Below are 17,753 nucleotides of genomic sequence, written 5' to 3'. Positions count from 1 at the left end.
TTTTAAAAAAAGGGTGAAATCTTGAAATCATTTTAAGTGAGTGGGAGATTCCACCACAGGATCTTTTCCCTAAGATTATCATCTTATGTTGCGTATTATTCAGCATTTGAAGTATAGTTGGTATGATTCAAACTCAGGGTGTTATGAATAAATTGAACTGATGTGACAAAGCATGTGAAGAAAAGAAAATTTTCAGTTGCTTTTCTCTGTAAGAAATTTGATGTAATTGACATTATTGAAAATTGCTGGGTCAGATTGCATGATTGGAATTTAAAAGGAAGTTACTCACCTTATACAATAATGAGGGTTATTTGAGATGATGTGTCCCTGGGGGTGCTCCAATTCAGGTGTCGGTGCATCTTTGTGCAGCAGATTGGAGATTTTCAGTAGCAGTAATTGGTCAAGATCACTTATTATAATGATGGTAGGAAGGATAGAATTGGTAATTGGAGATTATTGGGGGTTGGTACTCTACATTAACGACACCGTTACTTGTTTTAGTGTCATTAATAACTGAGACCCATAGGACTTGGAATGCATAGGGATCAGTGTGCTGATTAATAAAACCCAGTAGGGAATACTGCAGGGGATCTGTTACAGACCACTGAATCAAACTGGAGGACAGGCTATGTCATTCCTTCAGAATTTGTCTGTGATATTGGAAAGATATTTATGGTAATATGGAGGGGGCTTGAGTTTTGGAGATATTTCATGAGACCCTCCTCCCCCCCCCCCCCCCCCCAGCATTAGTAGTAAAACATAGAAAATGTATGCTTTTCAGAAACTAACACAAATAGATTGTACCAAGATGAGGTGACTTTAGTTTGGACATCATTATGACAGTTAAAGATAAATCTACCACTGGACTGTAATTTTGTGGTTGCCTAGGGACCATTTATCATGACCTGGTTATATTCAGTGTGGCCAAACAAAGGACCATTGCGACCAAGTTCACTGGTATTAATTATATTCCATCCTTATTTTTTTTATTAATTGAATCCTGTATCAGCTTTGTTGTTCTTTTACATTAAATGTAAACTCTGAACTAGATCCAAGGTTTCATCAGTGATCTGGAAGTCAGTGTAAAATCCCTACTAATAAAATAAATAAAGACTGATGAAGATTGGTGGCATGCTAATGGATAGGGTAGAACAGCCATACAGAACATGCATCACTTGGTAAACTGGACCCATTCAAATAAAATGTGTTTATACAACCACATGCAAAGTTATTCATCAGGAGCAAGGAATGTAGGCCTTACCTGGAGAGAATGGTTGACTATATATAGCCTGGAAAGCAGTCACTGTGGAAAGAAATTAGGTATCATAGCAACTGAACACAAGATCCCAGTGCAGTGCTGTGCATCTACCTCTGTATATGAGACCAGTAATGGAATACTGTATCCAATTCTCACATCAATATCAACATTTTTATAAAGATGTTGAAAAATTTGAAACAGTGCAGAAAAGAACCACAAAAATAATTCAAGGGCTGGAAAAAAGGCCTGGTAATGGAGATTTAAAGAGTTCAATCTGTTTATCTTATCAAAATGCAGATTGAATGGTGGCTTTATTACAGTGTAAAAGTCCTTTAGGGGGGCAATAATACCAGGTACTAATGCGTTCTTCAGTCTCGCAGAGAAAAGCATAATAAAAACCAATGGTTGCAAGCCAAAGCCAGACAAATTCATGTTAGAAATTAGGCGCAAATTTTTAACAAACTACCAAGAGAAAACTGAATACCTTTCTGGAAGATATGCTCTAGCCAAGCACAAGTTAGGCTCAATACAGAGATTGAGTGGTCCCATCTGGACTTAAACTTTATGAAGTTTACACAGAGCATTTTTTTCTTGTGGTGTTCATTAAATACAGAAGAAGAGAATGTGAACCCCGAAAACCCTTCTCCCACTTGTTAGGTACAGTATTTTTAATAAGAATTGAGGAGGTCCTTGAACTCTCTAGAACACTCAGAATTAGGCTTTGCTTCAGTTTACAGTAGTTGCACAGGTGAGATTGAAAAGGAGACCAATGATAAAACAAGCTAGACAATCCTGGAATGCAAAATTGAGTGTTGTTCTGACCATTGTATGTATCTTACGCACACTTTACTTCTGAGCCTACATGCTTACTTCTAACCATGGAAAAGGGAAAAAGTGTAACTAAATCAGTTCCATTGAAATGTATATATCTCTTTCCAATTTTCTACTTGATTGCTGCTAAACAGTCCAGTTTTGACTTCACTCAACCTTCTTCCTTGTGTTCAATACTCAGCCATGAGAAATTAAAACTTGCAACGAAAGACTGTTGGGGATGCTAGTAGTAGCTAGAAAAGAAATTTTTAGAGAAGTTTTATTAAAGTCCTGAAAATAATTAGTTTGTGTCTCAGTGTAGGTTGCAGTGAGCCAGCTATGGGTGTTTCACAACCACGAAATAGTGCAGATAAGATAATAAGCAAAGCTGCTTTGGGGAGTAAATTTCTGCTGCTGGTGTTTGAAGAACTTAACCTGACTTGTTGCCGCTGAGGCATAGCTAACAGTTCCTCCAAGTAGGTAGTGAATTTACTGTGCTTTGTGGAGGCAGTTTCCCATTCCTATAAATTTTTTGTTTGTTTGTTTTAGTCTGTTTAGACAGGAAGAAATGGCAGTGGCATGGTGCTGGCAGTTGTGTTCAAAACAAGTGTTTGCCAGCAAATTGTCCAGAAAACAGTAATCTAGTGGGTGGGCAATATCTGATCTGATTCCAATACATGATGCTGTGAAAGAGAGAGAGAGAGAAGGTGGGGTGTGTGTGTGTGTGTGTGTGTGTGTGTGTGTGTGTGTGTGTGTGCGCGCGTGCACGCGCTCAAATGTTCTCTTTGAAGTTTTCTTTTAAATTGCAGTTCTCATTTATCCTTGTCAATCTCCTACAATAGAAGCTGGAGGGAAAGTGATGTTCCAACCTACCAATCCATAAATAGAAATAAAAAATAAACAGTGCAACAAGATGTTTTCCTTTTTTGTGGTTTAAACAATAACTCCTTATATTTACTTATGAATTGTTTAATCTGAAGAATTCCATTAAATTGCTGCTTCTTCTGCTGGAGTTGGACCTTGCAAAGGGAATTAAAACCAATAGTAGAAGGTTTTATAACCATATAAAAAAAAGAAGAAAAAAAAAGTGGGACCGCTAATCACTAAGGATGGAGTGGAAGTTAAGGATAATCTAGGCATGGCCCAATATCTAAACAAATACTTTGCTTCAGTCTTTAATGAGGCTAATGAAGAGCTTAGGGATAATGGTAACATACCAAATGGGAATAAGGATATGGAGGAAGATATTACTATATCCAAGATAAAAGCCAAACTCGAACAGTTTAGTGGGAGTAAATCGAGGGGCCCAGATAGATAATCTTCATCCAAGAATATTAAAGGAACTGGCATATGAAATTGCAAGTCCATTAGCAAAATTTTTTAATAAATCTCTAAACTCTGGGGTTGTACCATTTGACTGGAGAATTGCTTATATAGTTCCTATTTTTAAGAAAGGGGGGAAAAAAGTTACCCTGATAACTATAGGCCTGTTAGTTTGACATTTGTAGCATGGTCTTGGAAAAATTTTTGAAGGAGAAAGTAGTTAGGAACATTGAGGTTAATGGCAATTGGGACAAATTACAACATGGTTTTACAAAAGGTAGATGGTGCCAAACCAACCTGATCTTCTTTTTTGAGAAAGTAACAGATTTTTTAGATAAAGGAAATGCAGTGGATCTAATCTACCTTGATTTTAGTAAGGCATTTGATACAGTACCACATGGGGAATTATTGGTTAAATTGGAAAAGATGGGGATCAATATGAAAATTGAGAGTTGGATAAGCAACTGGTTAAAGGGGAGACTACAGTGGGTCATACTGACAGGTGAACTGTCAGGTTGGAGGAAGGTTACTAGCGGAGTTCCTCAGGGATCAGTTTTGGGATCAATCTTATTTAATCTTTTTATTACTGACCTTGGCACCAAAAGTAGGAGTGTCCTAATAAAGTTTGCGGATGACACAAAATTGGGAGGTATTGCCAATTCAGAAAAGGATCAGGATATCATACAGGAAGATCTGAATGATCTTGTAAATTGGAGTGATAGCAATAGGATGAAATTTAATAGTGAGGAAGTGTAAGGTTATGCATTTAGGCTGTGTCCAGACTCAGGGTTTTTTCCCGAAAAAAGTAGCCTTTTTTCGAAAAAACTTCACCTGCGTCTAGACTACAGCCGCGTTCTTTCGAAATTAAATCAAAAGAACGGGGCTTTTCTTTCGACGGCGGTAAACCTCATTTCACGAGGAAGAACGCCTTTTTTCGAAAGTGCTCTTTCGAAAAAAGGTGTTCTTGAATGCCAACAGGGCTTTTTAGAAAGAGAGCATCCAGACTCACTAGCTGCTTTCCTTTCGAAAAAGTGGCTTTCTTTTTCGAAAGTTCTGCTTGCAGTCTAGACGCTCTTTTTCAAAAGAGGCTTTTTCAAAAGTATCTTTTGAAAAAGCCTCTTTTGAAAGAGGCTTGCAGTCAAAATATAGCCTGAGGGATTATAACTAAAATTCTTGTTATTAAGCTGGAGACACATCAGTTGGAAGTAACGGAAGAGGAGAAGGACCTCGAAGTCCTGGTTGATCATAGGATGACTATGAGCTGCCATTGTGACATGGCCATGAAAAAGGCTAATATGGTCTTGGGATGCATTAGGCGAGGTATTTCCAATAGGGATAAGGAGGTGTTAGTGCCGTTATACAACGCATTGGTGAGACCTCATTTGGAATACTGTGTGTAGTTCTGGTCTCCCACATTTAAGAAGGATTAATTGAAACTGAAACAGGTACAAAGAAGGGCCACTAGGATGATCCGAGGAATGGAAAACCTGTCTTATGAAAGGAGACTCAGGGAGCTTGGCTTGTTTACCTTAACCAAAAGAAGGCTGAGGGGTGACATGATTGCTCTCTTTAAATATACTAGAGGGATAAATACCAGGGAAGGAGAGGAATTATTTAAGCTTAATACCGATGTGGACACAAGAACAAATGGATATAAGCTGGCTATTAGGAAGTTTAGACTTGAAATTAGATGAAGGTTTCTAATCATTAGAGGAATGAAGTTCTGGAACAGCCTTCCAAGGGAAGTAGTGGGGGCAAAAGACCTATCTGGCTTCAAGATTAAGCTAGATGGGTTTATGAAGGGGATGGTTTGATGAGATAACATGATCTTGGTAACTAATTGACCTTTTACTATCAGTGGTAAATAGGCCAATGGAGGAATGATAGGAGTTACTATAGAGAATTTTTCCTGGGTGTCTGGCTGGTGAGTCTTACCCACATGCTCAGGGTTCATCTGATTGCCATATTTGGGATCGGGAAGGAATTTTCCTCCAGGGTAGATTAGCAGAGACCCTGGAGGTTTTTCGCCTTCCTCTGTAGTATGGGTCACCGATCACTTGCTGGAGGATTCTCTGCATCTTGGGGGTCCTTAAACCATATGAGGACTTCAATATATGAGATATAGGTGAGAGGATTATTCCAGGAGTGGGTGGGTGAGATTCTGTGGCCTGAATTGTGCAGGGGGTCAGACTAGATGATCATAATGGTCCCTTCTGACCTTAAAGTCTGAGTCACTTAGGCTATGTCTATACAGCAGTGTTATTTCGGAATAACTGACATTATTCCAAAATAACAAAGAGTGTGTCTACACAGCAAGTCATTATTTCAGACTTCTTACTTTGACTCCTGTAACCCTGTAACCCTCATTTTACGAGGAATAAGGGTAGTCCGAGGAAGAGTGCTCTTTCTCAGACTTCCTGCTGTGTAGACAGCACCAAAAGTTGAATTAAACTATTTTGACTTAAGTTACGCAATTGACGTAGCTCAAGTTGCGTAGCTTAATTTGACTTTAACCCTGCTGTGTAGATGCACCCTAAGTGACTGGTACTTTTGGGGCACATGAGATGTTGGGATATCAAAGCAGGCTTCCAATCTACACGTTTCTGAATATGAGTACTTACTGCATTGCCCCATTTTAATTCTTATTTTTAACCCGGCTGGGTTTTTTTTCCTCTTACTCCTGCTTCCTCATATGAGTCTTTCCATTGTCTTCTCCATTTTTTTAGTTTTCCAGCACTAACCTTGGGGGAAAAAAAACAATATTTTGACAGCTTTGATGGCACGGTTTTGAATACATAGTACAATAAAACTGAAAATTGTTTGTTTTATTTATCAATAATTCTTAAAATCTAAAAATAGCCTTCCAACTCCCATAAAAGAGCTACATGGTATTACTACATGTTGCCTGCTCCTTTTGAATTTCTGGAGTCAGTAACTAACTTTGCAATTGCATGATTTCTGTCCATTTTTCTCTCTCTCTCTTCTACACAGCATCATCTTGGTGAAAAGGCCACGCTTTTTAAATACAGAATAATTGTATGTACACACTTTAAAACTTATGATTGTCCCATTAGCAAGGGGCAAGATGTACAGTAAAACTCCAGTTTTCCGGCATCCAGTGGTCCAGCACTCCTGATAGTCTGGCACCACCTGGAACCCGGAAGTCCTCCAGGCAGCTGGACCATTGGAGCTGCTCTGCCCCGGGCTTCCCCGAGTCAGCCGCTGGTCAATTTCAGCAGCGACTGACTTGGGGAAAAGTCTGGGGCAGAGCAGCTGAGGTGCTGCTAGGTTGGTCCCACAGTGCTGCCTCCCCTTCTGATAATCCGGCATATCAGATATTCCGGCACCCCCTGGGTCCGAAAGGTGCCGTATTATTGGAAGTTTACTGTACTAGCTATTTCCCGTAAAAGCAAATTCATCCATGGACATACAATTCCATTGCTTTCAAAGAATGGGACAAATTTTATTTTGTCAGAGAGCACTTGGGACTAGCTAAATATGTAGTAACATAACAAGTATTATAAGCAAAAGTATGGTTTCATTTTTGGCATATCAATTTTGTTAATTTCTCTTGTGGAAAAAGATTTGTTTTTATTCCAAAGTAATATGATGCATTAACGCATTACAAATTGATTTCAGGCCCAAGAGGATGCTGAGAAGCTTCGTTCAGTTGTGATGCCTATGGAGAAAGAGATTGCCATTTTAAAGGAGAAACTAACAGAAGCGGAAGACCATATAAAAGAACTAGAAGCTTCAAAGGTGAGGTAAAATTTTAACTTATTTAAATCTATATCTGCAAAAGAGTATGCATTTTGCATTATGGCAGTTTTATTGATACTGACAAGCAATTGTAAACTTTGCAGTAGATACATAAATAAAGATGTAATGAAAAGTGGAAAATGCACTATTTAAATATTTTCCCTTGTCCTGCAAATAAAATATTGTAGACTGTGCATTTAAGTTGTGTTTCTATTTGAGGCTCTGGTAACATGGATAATTTTTTACATGTTTAAACCTGAGCTCACATAGTTTAGATTATCAGAAATATCACTAAGAAAGCTCCATACAGATGGGTAAATTCTCTCTTCTCAAGCAATTTGATGTTACTACATTTTGGCCATTTAAAGCCACAAAGGAAGTTTTATAATTGGCAGTATTTTTCATCTTTGAGAACTGGCACTTACCCTCCATGAGGTTTCTAGGTTTGCTTTATCACTTTAGGCATAAAACTGCAACATTATCTGCAATTTTTTTTACATCTTCTATTGACCTCTTTGCAGTAACTTTTAGCATTTTTTCCTATAAATTACTTATCCAGAATTTTTGCTCCATCCATTATCTAGAAGACATATTTAACCCATCTTTTTCATAAAAATCAGCCAGAGATTATAAAGAAACAAGCATTATATTGCCACAGATTAGCTGCATTTTGTCTGCTGTTTATAGGGAGGGGAAGGTGGCAGTTGAAGCCTTTTTACATCTTAGAAATCAAATTTATTGATATTTCCAAAAGATCCAGAGCATTCAGGAGTTACGTGAAAGGTAAGTGAAATATTAGTCTGCCTTGCAAACTTAGTGTTCTGTCCCTTATTACAGAAAAATACACCTCTTTTTGCCTTGAAGAGGGGGAAAAATCGCACCAGTCTGACTGGCAGACCATACTCCTCAGTGAGTTGTGATTCTCTTCAAGTTTTTCAGGATTCTTTCCAGTAGCTGATTCTCACAGGCTTCTTATTCAGAAACTGAATTTTGTTTTTTGAATTGCTCAGACATTGTGTGAGAATAAGATTGTTACTTTTTCCCTTAGTGCCTCACTCTTGATTTGCGTTGCTAGTCTGAAGCAGGGCAAGATTGTTAAAGGGGCTGTAGGGCCTCCAGCCCAGAGCCCTTAGGGGGACCCCCTTGGCCTGGGGCCCTGGGTTGCAGACTCTAAAGCCCTAGCCTGCTGCATTCCTGGCCAACTCTGGGAAGAAGGCAGCTGTCTCTGTGTTGGCCTGTGGGCTTTTCTCCTGATGCTCTATTTGGCCAGGAGCATGGTCAGTGGGAGGCAGGGTAAGGGGAACCATGCCTGCATGCACAGGGTGGCACAAAGCCACCTTACCACCCCCACCAAACAGGAGCTATGCCAGGTAAGTGCCCCAATATCATGCTCCCTCCCATAACCTTGTTCCTTCCCAGACCATGCACCTCTACTCCCAATCCAATCTTGTGCTGCACTTCCCTCCCAGACCCATGCCCAGCCTGCTCCCCAGCAGCTCCCTTCCATCCCACCCCAGAGTCTAGAGGGGCCCCACAAAATCTACTGGCCCCAGGCCCCCAGAAGAGTTAATCCAGTCTTGGTTTGAAGTCAGAGGAAATACGAATCCATGTCTCTCCCTGTTATAAAAGTAATCAGGACTTTGTAAGAATTATGATGATTGCTTTTGGAGTTATTCTTTACATTCTGTTCTCTTACAGCTGTTCACTATTTTCTGTCTAGTAGATGACACAATTGGTCATCTACATTATTCAGGATGAGCAACTCTGGTAACAGCTTCATCAACATTACCCATAAAACAAGTGCACAAGTTTGAATTTTGTAAAACTTGTATACGTCCCCTAACTTTTTTTTTTTTGGTATGATGGGCTTCATTTTGTAAAGTATTTCCCACCAAAAGAGATGAGAGGTGATAGATAACAGCATTAATGCTGACTTAGATCTTTAGTGCTGTTGTTCAGAATTAGTTGTGTGTTTGTGCACGTGCCTGTTAACTGGAAGATTTCCCCCCTAGCAGCTAGCCGTAGAGTCAGTCTGGGTGCTCCCTGGAGTCGCACCTCCTTAGTGCATAGTATAGTACCTTGCCAACCCCTTCCCCTCCTCCTCAGTTCCTCCTTTCCGCCAGTGATGTCTAGCTGGAATTCCCTGTGCTTTTATTCATAAGAGCAGTGGCTTCTCTTTCGTTCTTGTTTACTTAGTTAATAGTTAAATAGTTAATAAGTTGTAGTAAGTTGAATAGTTAGTTTTTATTGGGGAGGTTGTTTTTTCCCTTCCCTATGCTTTAATACCAGGGCATGCCTGGGTCACCAGGCTTCAACGCCTGTGACTCTTGTGGCAAACATATGCCCAGAATTGACGCCCTCCCCACCCCACACACACACACTCTTCCTGCCTGAAGTGTTTTGGGAGAGGGTCATCAGAAGAACTGCTGTGCAATTTTTAAAACCTTCAGACTATGAACACTCAAAGATTGATATCAGCAAGTTACGGTTCTTTTCATGGAAGCAGCACTATGGCCCCTACCAGACCATGCGCCTGCAGACTCAGCACCGAGCACGTCTTCCTCTGTGCAGTCATCTCAGCCTAAGGCACCATCTAAAGACCCTCGGTACCTGACGGGCTCATCTCAAAACACACATCAATGGCACCGCTCGCACTCTCCGGTGCCACAAGAGAAAAAGAGACCAGGCAGAGGGAGATCTACTTCCATATCCAAGCCTAAGGATGCTCCACCAATGGGACCCATGCCAGGCCAACAGGCGATGGCACCAGCTCTGGACATAAGGGAAAGAGCCCAGGGATCGAATGCCCTGCCTCCAGAGAGATATCGAGTGCCTCCCAGGGAAATCATTGTGCCTTCCACGCCTGAGGCCTTTCAAGCAGCCCAAGACCTAGTGCAGAACAGCTCTCCCTTCTCTCCAGCACAAGCTCCGCTGAGGGTGCCGTTGAGAGGCAAATCGATGCTGATGGCTTGGCTCTCATCCTCACCATGAAACTGATCTGAGGCTGCAACAGGATCCAAAAAGTAAATCCTCGTGCCATGGCTCAGTGTCAGGAAATTCAGCTCCTCCTTGGTCATCTTGTACAGACACCTCAGATCCTGCTGATGCACCAGCAGACGGTCAATTTCCACCTGGGAACAGCACCTTTATGCGGCACGGTGGGCAGCTTAGTGGTAACCGCCTACCTACTGGCCCTTTGCACACCTTGGGTTTTCCATGAAAGCCAGGATTGAAACCAAAGCTGTCACTTCAGAGCATCATGAGCGGCATTGGCCATCTTTCTCTCACCATGGGCACCATCCACTTCGGTGACAGAGTACAGAAAGGAGCCCTCAACCCATTCATTGCGTATACTGGCCTCAATGTTGATGCCATTACCGGGCCTACCACCACACATACTCCTGCCGTCTTAAACCACCGGAGCTCTCAATTTCTTCTATCAGAGTGCATTTAGCTGCTATTTCGGTGTTTCATCCAGGATCTCAAGGTTCTTCAGTGTTCACAAACCTACTGATAACCTGTTTCTTAAAAGGTCTAGACAGACGTTACCCTCAAGTCTGTAAACAGGTTCCCCCCCCCAGGACCTCAACTTAGTCCTGTCTAAACTTATGGGTCCCTGATTTGAATCTCTTGCCATTTCCTCACTTTTTCCTCTTGCCACTTTTTATTTCACTCACAGTAGCATTCCTTGTAGCAGTAACTTCTGCCAGAAAGGAATCTGAGCACTTAACTCGGAGCCTCCTCATGCTGTTTTTTATAAAGACCGAGTACAGCTTCGACCCCATCTGTCATTCCTACTGAAGGTGGTCTCCCCATACCACATGAATCATGATATTTTTCTCCAGGTGTTTTACCCTAAACCTCACTCTAATCCCTAGGAACAGAGTCTACACACCCTGGATGTGCACAGAGTGCTAGCTTTTTATATCGACAAAACTACACCTTTTAGGCAGTCCTCTCAATTGTTCATAGCAGTGGCTGAGGCTGTGTCTTCACTACAATGATCTATCGGAAAAAGGTATGCAAGTTGCGCCCCGCAATTTGCATACCTTTTTCCAATAGTGGTTTTTTTGTTTGTTTGTTTGTTTTTTGTTTTTGAAAGAGGCTTTTCTGAAATTTGGCCCATCTACACTGGGCCAAATTTCAGAAAACCCTTCTCTTTTTGGAAGAGCCCATCTTCCTTGTGGGAGGAGGAAGACAGGGCTTCCAAAAGAGCACATCTGCTCTTCTGCCAAAAAAAAAAAAAGCGGAAGAGCAGACCCGTTCCCTGGACGTGGCAGAGTTTTTCCTGGATAAACCTTGTAGTGTAGACATAGCCTGAGAGAATGAAGGGTCAGTAGGTGCATTTCATCATGGATAGCAACCTGCATCAAAGAGCGTTACAACCTAGTGGGCATAACTCTGCCATGACTTTCAGCACATTGTACCAAGGAACATGCCTCCTGTTTCTATAGCTCATATCCCCACTCAAGAAATCTGCAGAGCTGCAACATGGTCCTCTATTCACATTTTTGCAGCACACTATGCCATCACCTAGCAATCAAGGGATAATGCAGCCTTTGGAAGAGCAGTGTTACAGTCCCTACCGAGCTCCGACCCTGCCTTCTGAATCTTGGCTTCAGAATCATCTAATTTGGAATGCATACAAACAATCACTCAAAGAAGAAAAAAGGTTATGTACTTTCTTGTAAGTGTTGTTCTTTCAGATGTGTTGTTCACGTCCATTCGAATACCTTCCCTTCTACTCCTCTGACAAAGCAACTGGAAAGAAGGAACCAAGGGGAAGTTGGTAGGGCGTGATGTTGCATGCCATGGAGGTGTCCAGATCAACTCCTCAGCTTGCTGGTAGGGGAAAAATCTTCTGGCTAATGTGTACGTGTGCTCACGAACACCCAAGTTAGAATGAACATGAACAACGCATCTCGAAGAAAAGTAGTTACAAGAAGATACAGAACCATTTTTTTTCCTGGTCATCTGCCGTGAACTCCGTATCATGTCACATTGTTATTTCTAATTAGCAATGTAAGGGTATGTCTACTCTGCCCCGCTAGTTCGAACTAGCGGGGTAATGTAGGCATACCGCACTTGCAAATGAAGCCCGGGATTTGAATTTCCCGGGCTTCATTTGCATAAGCGGGGCTCCACCATTTTTAAATCCCCGCTCGTTTGAACCCTGTGCCGTGCGGCTACACGCGGCACGAACTAGGTAGTTCGAACTAGGTTTCCTAGTTCGAACTACCGTTACTCCTCGTGGAATGATCTATCCTCCTCGTGGAATGAGGAGTAACGGTAGTTCGAACTAGGAAGCCTAGTTCGAACTACCTAGTTCGTGCCGCGTGTAGCCGCGCGGCACAGGGTTCAAACGAGCGGGGATTTAAAAATGGCGGAGCCCCGCTTATGCAAATGAAGCCCGGGAAATTCAAATTTGCAAGTGCGGTATGCCTACATTACCCTCCTAGTTCGAACTAGGAGGGTAGTGTAGACATACCCTCTGTGACTAGTTGACTACCTGATAAGCCTAGGCTTATCCGGTAGTTGAGTCATTACTTGATTAGTTGCTTCCTCCCTCGACCCCTCCCCCTCCCACCCGCTGACTTTGTATCAGAGGCAGCAAGTGGGGGAGCAGGAGCTGGTGCTGGGGGAAGCTGGCTTAAAATCCGGTTTCCCCCTTAGCACCATCTCCGCAGTGGAGGCAGAGGCACAACGGGAGAAATGATGCGAGTGGGGGCTGAAGAAGTCCCTGCTCATGCTGGGTCCCGACTCCTGCACATCTACCTTTTAAATGTAGTATGAGCTGCGGGTGGTCTTAATACACTAAAAGGGCAGAGGCACAGAGGTGATAAAGAGGGCTCATTATCTGCCATTCTTGAGTACTTTTTACATTTAGTCGCACCCTTTGTATTGGTATCTGCGTACATCACAAATCCTAATAAATTTAAACTCCAGTTGTAATAATTTACCATTTTAATGGCGTATGTGTTATGGTACTAAACATGCTGTATACCAGATGCTGAACCTTGCTTAACACTATTTACTGTTAAACAGTGACTAAGTTGTGTTAATACCTTTTGCCCATATACTCCATCCGTATTAATTCAGTACATCCTGAGAGTTAGGGAAGTACAAGTTTTTCCCTATTTTATAGATTGTGGGATGGGTATGGAGGATCTGACTAAGTGACTCTTCCCGAGATCTTGCAGGAAGTCTGTGGAGAACAAAGGAATTAAACTCAAGTTTCCTGACCAGGAGACCCTTGTTATATGCCACAGTGGGGAACCTTTTGGCCATTATTATTTGTATTTCAAAATATGTTCAGATAATTTATCCCTTTTTGAATTTCAACTGTTCTGAAAGAATTATTGCCAGATAGTCACACTGCCGCTACTATTGCAGCGAAGCACAGTGTGTGACCTTGGGACCAAATGCAAACTGCAAGGTCCTGAAAGGTGGCCCCCATCTGCCCTTTCTGTGTAACTGCAGGATTTTGCCATTATAGTCCAATTCTATTGTCTATATGTAGTAAAGTACAAACTTTATAATATGGCCACATATATTTCTAATTACAGCATTTTTATATACTTACATGCACATGTAGTCTTCTAGCTCTTGGCAAGCTGCCAGTATGCCTCTAGCATTATGAATGTAAATGTAGCATATGATGCTCCAGATCAGTTTAATATGTTCCTCCTCCTGGCTGCCAAAACAGTGTTGTTGGCAAGGATATAAACTGTTAATTATATGCTTGCTTTTGGTATTTAAAGATAAACTAACTATCTGGAGATGTCAAAAGTGCATGGTCCCAATACATGATTCGCTATAGTGAGCATGTAACACTTGTGTTTGCTATCATGGTCCAGTGCTCCCTGCCAATTCTTTTAACTATATACTTATGTACTCTGACTTGTAGAAATTAAATAAGGAAATACTTTACATAATGATCTAAATATGTATTGTCCTTGCGCAATAGATGTTCAGTTATTTGTTATTCCTATAAACTTAAGTTCATCAGTTATGTATAATCACAGCAGTTAGTACAGTAATATAAAACAAAAACTGTATAATTGTAACCCTAACTTTTGGTGGGTCCTTTCTTTCACTTACCTTTCTCAGGTTAAAGAATTGAATCATTATCTAGAAGCTGAGAAGTCATGTAGGACAGATTTAGAGATGTATGTGGCTGTTCTGAATACTCAGAAATCAGTCTTGCAAGAAGATGCAGAGAAATTACGGAAAGAGCTGCATGAAGGTAACTGCATAACAATTGGTCTGATTTTTGCCTATGCTAAAGATTTGGAAGACAATGCACACACAGCTTTTTCTCTTCGTTTCTTATCTTAACTTACTGACCAAATATTTTAACTGAAAAGCACTTGAAGTATCCACCCAACAAATGATTCTAGTAATGTTACATATATTTGCATTTATTTTCACCAAAGGTATTGAACTTGCATGATAGTCTGACGGTTTCACAGACTTAGCTCTCATTGTTGTCCTGAATTTTTTTTTCTGGTATCCATGGATAGAATTGTTAGGAACAGTAATATTTGTTTCTAATAACACAGAATGCCAAGCATTGTTGAAACACAAAATGTTGTGATCCGAAACCTAACCAGCATACATTCTTATGTCAGAGTTTTATGAGTAATAGAAAAGGAGGATGCATGCCTACATGCACATATGCATTCACAGGCAACTGCAAATGCATGTAATTCTACTAAAAAGGACTGACACACAAATTTCCCTTTGAAATAAATTAACTCATGAGTAAGGTCCTACCAAATTAATGGCTGTGAAAAACACGTTGCAGACCGTGAATGCTTTTATCTTATACTATACAGATTTCAGAGGGGAGACCAGCATTTCTCAAATTAGTCATCTTGACCCAAAAGGTAGTTGCTGGGAGATCACAAGGTTATTTTAGGGTGTTGTGGCATTTGCACCATTTCTTCAGCACTGTCTTCAGAGCCAGATTGCTGGAGAGCAGACCTCCTGAGGTCTCTTCCAACCCTATCATTCTATCAGACAACAGATTGCATTAGTAATTTTATTTACAATAAAAATTTATCATTCTTCATCTTCTGGGCATTGAGATCATGTTTCCCAATTAGGAATATTCTTATCAGTAACTCATGGCTCTAACCTTACCTATTCTTCGGATTTAGAAAACCCCCTATGTTTCAGTTATGAAACAAATGAAATTTTTTTCTAAATAGAGTCCTACTTTAATTTATGAGATTGGAGCCAAAATACAATAGTTAACTATTAAAATCCAGTTAAGAATAATTCTTTTTGCTTCCTGAATAGTTTGTCATCTGTTAGATCAAGAGCGTCAACAGCATAACCAGTTGAAACATACCTGGCAGAAGGCCAATGATCAGTTCTTAGAATCTCAGCGTTTGCTGATGAGGGACATGCAACGTATGGAAATCGTTCTGACCTCTGAACAGCTCCGACAAGTCGAAGAACTAAAAAAGAAGGATCAGGTGTCTTGTCTTCACTTGATTTATAGTGTGATATTGTTGAGGAAATATGGTATAATAGTTATTAAATATACAATCGGTGAGCAGGAGAATGCATCATTATTTTATAAAATGTATTAGATCTCCTAAGAAATTATTAAAAGGTTCAGTTTAAAAAAAACCTGATCAATAAATACTGGCATACCAACATACAATTATAGCAGTATGTCAATGCTGCCAGGTTTGTTGCATGGAAATTTGAGAGTGGCTAGTGTTTGTCACTAGGGATGTCAGCATGTAGTTGACTACACTATTAACTGATAAACCTGGGTTTATTGGTTAATACTGTCAACTACATGCACTCCCCTCTGCCCTTTGCTCCCTCTTATACAGAGGCAGCAAGGAAGGAGGAGTTGGGAGCTGGTGCCCGTGAGGAACCAGCTTTTAAGCAAACTCCCCATAAGCACCAGTTCCCATGGAGCCACTTGCCTCCCAGCCCCCCACTTCCTCCAGCTCTGCTGTCTGTGAAAGAGAGGCAGAAGCACAGAGGGTGAGGGGGAGCAGGCAGGATCTGATGCTGATACGTGTGGAGAGTCGGCTTTGAAGCTGGCTCTCCGCGCATGCCTACTCCATGGAACCACCTGTCTCCACCCACCCCACCTACCTCCCACAAAGGCAGTCGGTGTGGGGGAAAGGACAGGTAGGAGCTGGTCTTCGGGAGGAGCTGGCTCCACCCAAGCACCGGCTTCACCTGCCCCCATTGCAGCGCAGGGTGCGGAGGGGATGGGGAAGCTGCCACTGAGCAGCCTCTGTCCGCACTGGGCCCAGGCTCACCATGGACAGAGATTGCTCTGTGGATGCTGGTATAGCCTCTGTCCACGGGGAGCTTGGGCCCCCTGCAGACAGGGGTTGCTGCTGCCCCTCGCTGCTGCCTCTGTATCAGAGGTAACAGCATGGGGCAGTAAGTAGAAGCTGGTCTGTGCAGGGAATTGGTTTTTAAACTGGCTCCTCTCGCAGATTGGCACTTGCCTGCCACCCCGATCTGTTGCCTCTGATGCAGAGGCAGTAGTGTGGGATGGCAGGAGGCTCCCCGGGAGAGGGGCCAGGAGCATGTACTGGCTGCCAGTCCTGCCCCTGGGGACTATCAAATAGTCATGTAACAGCTAAAATTTGCTGCAGGACTATTAGTTGTTTTTAAAGGGTTTTTTTGCTAAAATTTCATACGGTTACACAGTTATTCAATTACATGGCATCTAACATCCCTAATTGTCACCTTCAGTGTCAGTGTCAAAGAAGTTAGAATGGCAAGCTTAGACTGCCTTGTATTTTTTCTGTATAGTGAGTGGCCCATGAATAAATGAAAAGGACTTTGTTGTAAGTGCTACTAGAAAGAAAATTTAATTTTTTTTCTGCTGAGGATTGTGTGATCTTCAAGATCATACTTTTAAAAAGACTTTTTCCCCTTGATATTTGTAATCTTGTGTAGGGATACTTGTTTTTCTCCCATCAGTATCCCTTCCAGTTATCTTCTCAGTAGTTTGATTTATTAAGGGAGTTCCTGTGATGGCCAAATTCCTGTGGAATAAGCCAGAAATGAATCCTCTTTAAATGCTTTTTTTGTTTGTAACTGGCTTAGGAAGAAGATGAACAGCAGCGACTTAGCAAAAGGAAGGAACAGAAACAAAAAGATACAGAGGATGAAGCAAAAGTGGTATGCTCTCTAACCCATGAAGAATCGCTTACACAGTTCCCTAATGAAGAGGTAAAACAAATGAATAGTTCAAAACAACTTTGTACAGTATGCATTTCCCCTGGTGTTCAGTAAGCTCTCTTGACAAGTATGTATTGTCATAGGTTTATCCTATGCTGGCTATTTTTAAATAGCATTTGTTTGAATAAATACTAGACTACAGCTCTTCAATGGGTAAGCTGTTTAGAATTCTAATTTGTATTTTCAGTGTATTACAATATTGAAATTAGAAAGTATGCACGTGCATTAGAACTTGTTCTTATGACCACTCTGTAAAGCTGTGGTTCTCAAGTGGTTGTCCATGGACCACTGAAGGTCCATAGTGACTTTCTCAGTGGTCCACGGGAACATTGTCCAAAGTCACACGGTGTGAGCAGGCACTGCTGTTAGGCTG

The 17,753-nt window shown here is 41.4% G+C and overlaps 1 protein-coding gene across 5 annotated transcripts in view; it reads left to right on the top strand.

The window, feature by feature from the left end:
* Positions 1-17,753, top strand: part of RABEP1 (rabaptin, RAB GTPase binding effector protein 1) — a 91,226-nt gene that overhangs the window by 45,658 nt on the left and 27,815 nt on the right. For 4 of the 5 annotated variants that reach the window (XM_075904385.1, XM_075904383.1, XM_014580044.3 and 1 more), the window contains 5 exons: positions 7,031-7,150; positions 7,988-8,059; positions 14,261-14,396; positions 15,455-15,633; positions 17,246-17,371. In XM_075904385.1, coding sequence (XP_075760500.1) covers positions 7,031-7,150; positions 7,988-8,059; positions 14,261-14,396; positions 15,455-15,633; positions 17,246-17,371 — 633 coding nt within the window. The remainder of the gene's footprint in view (positions 1-7,030; positions 7,151-7,987; positions 8,060-14,260; positions 14,397-15,454; positions 15,634-17,245; positions 17,372-17,753) is intronic. The other variant, XM_075904384.1, reaches the window with a different exon arrangement.

Source organism: Pelodiscus sinensis, chromosome 21 (genome assembly GCF_049634645.1).
Source record: "Pelodiscus sinensis isolate JC-2024 chromosome 21, ASM4963464v1, whole genome shotgun sequence".
Lineage (NCBI taxonomy): Eukaryota > Metazoa > Chordata > Testudines > Trionychidae > Pelodiscus > Pelodiscus sinensis.
Note: the sequence above shows the minus strand (reverse complement) of the source record. Positions and strands in the feature narration are given on the sequence as shown.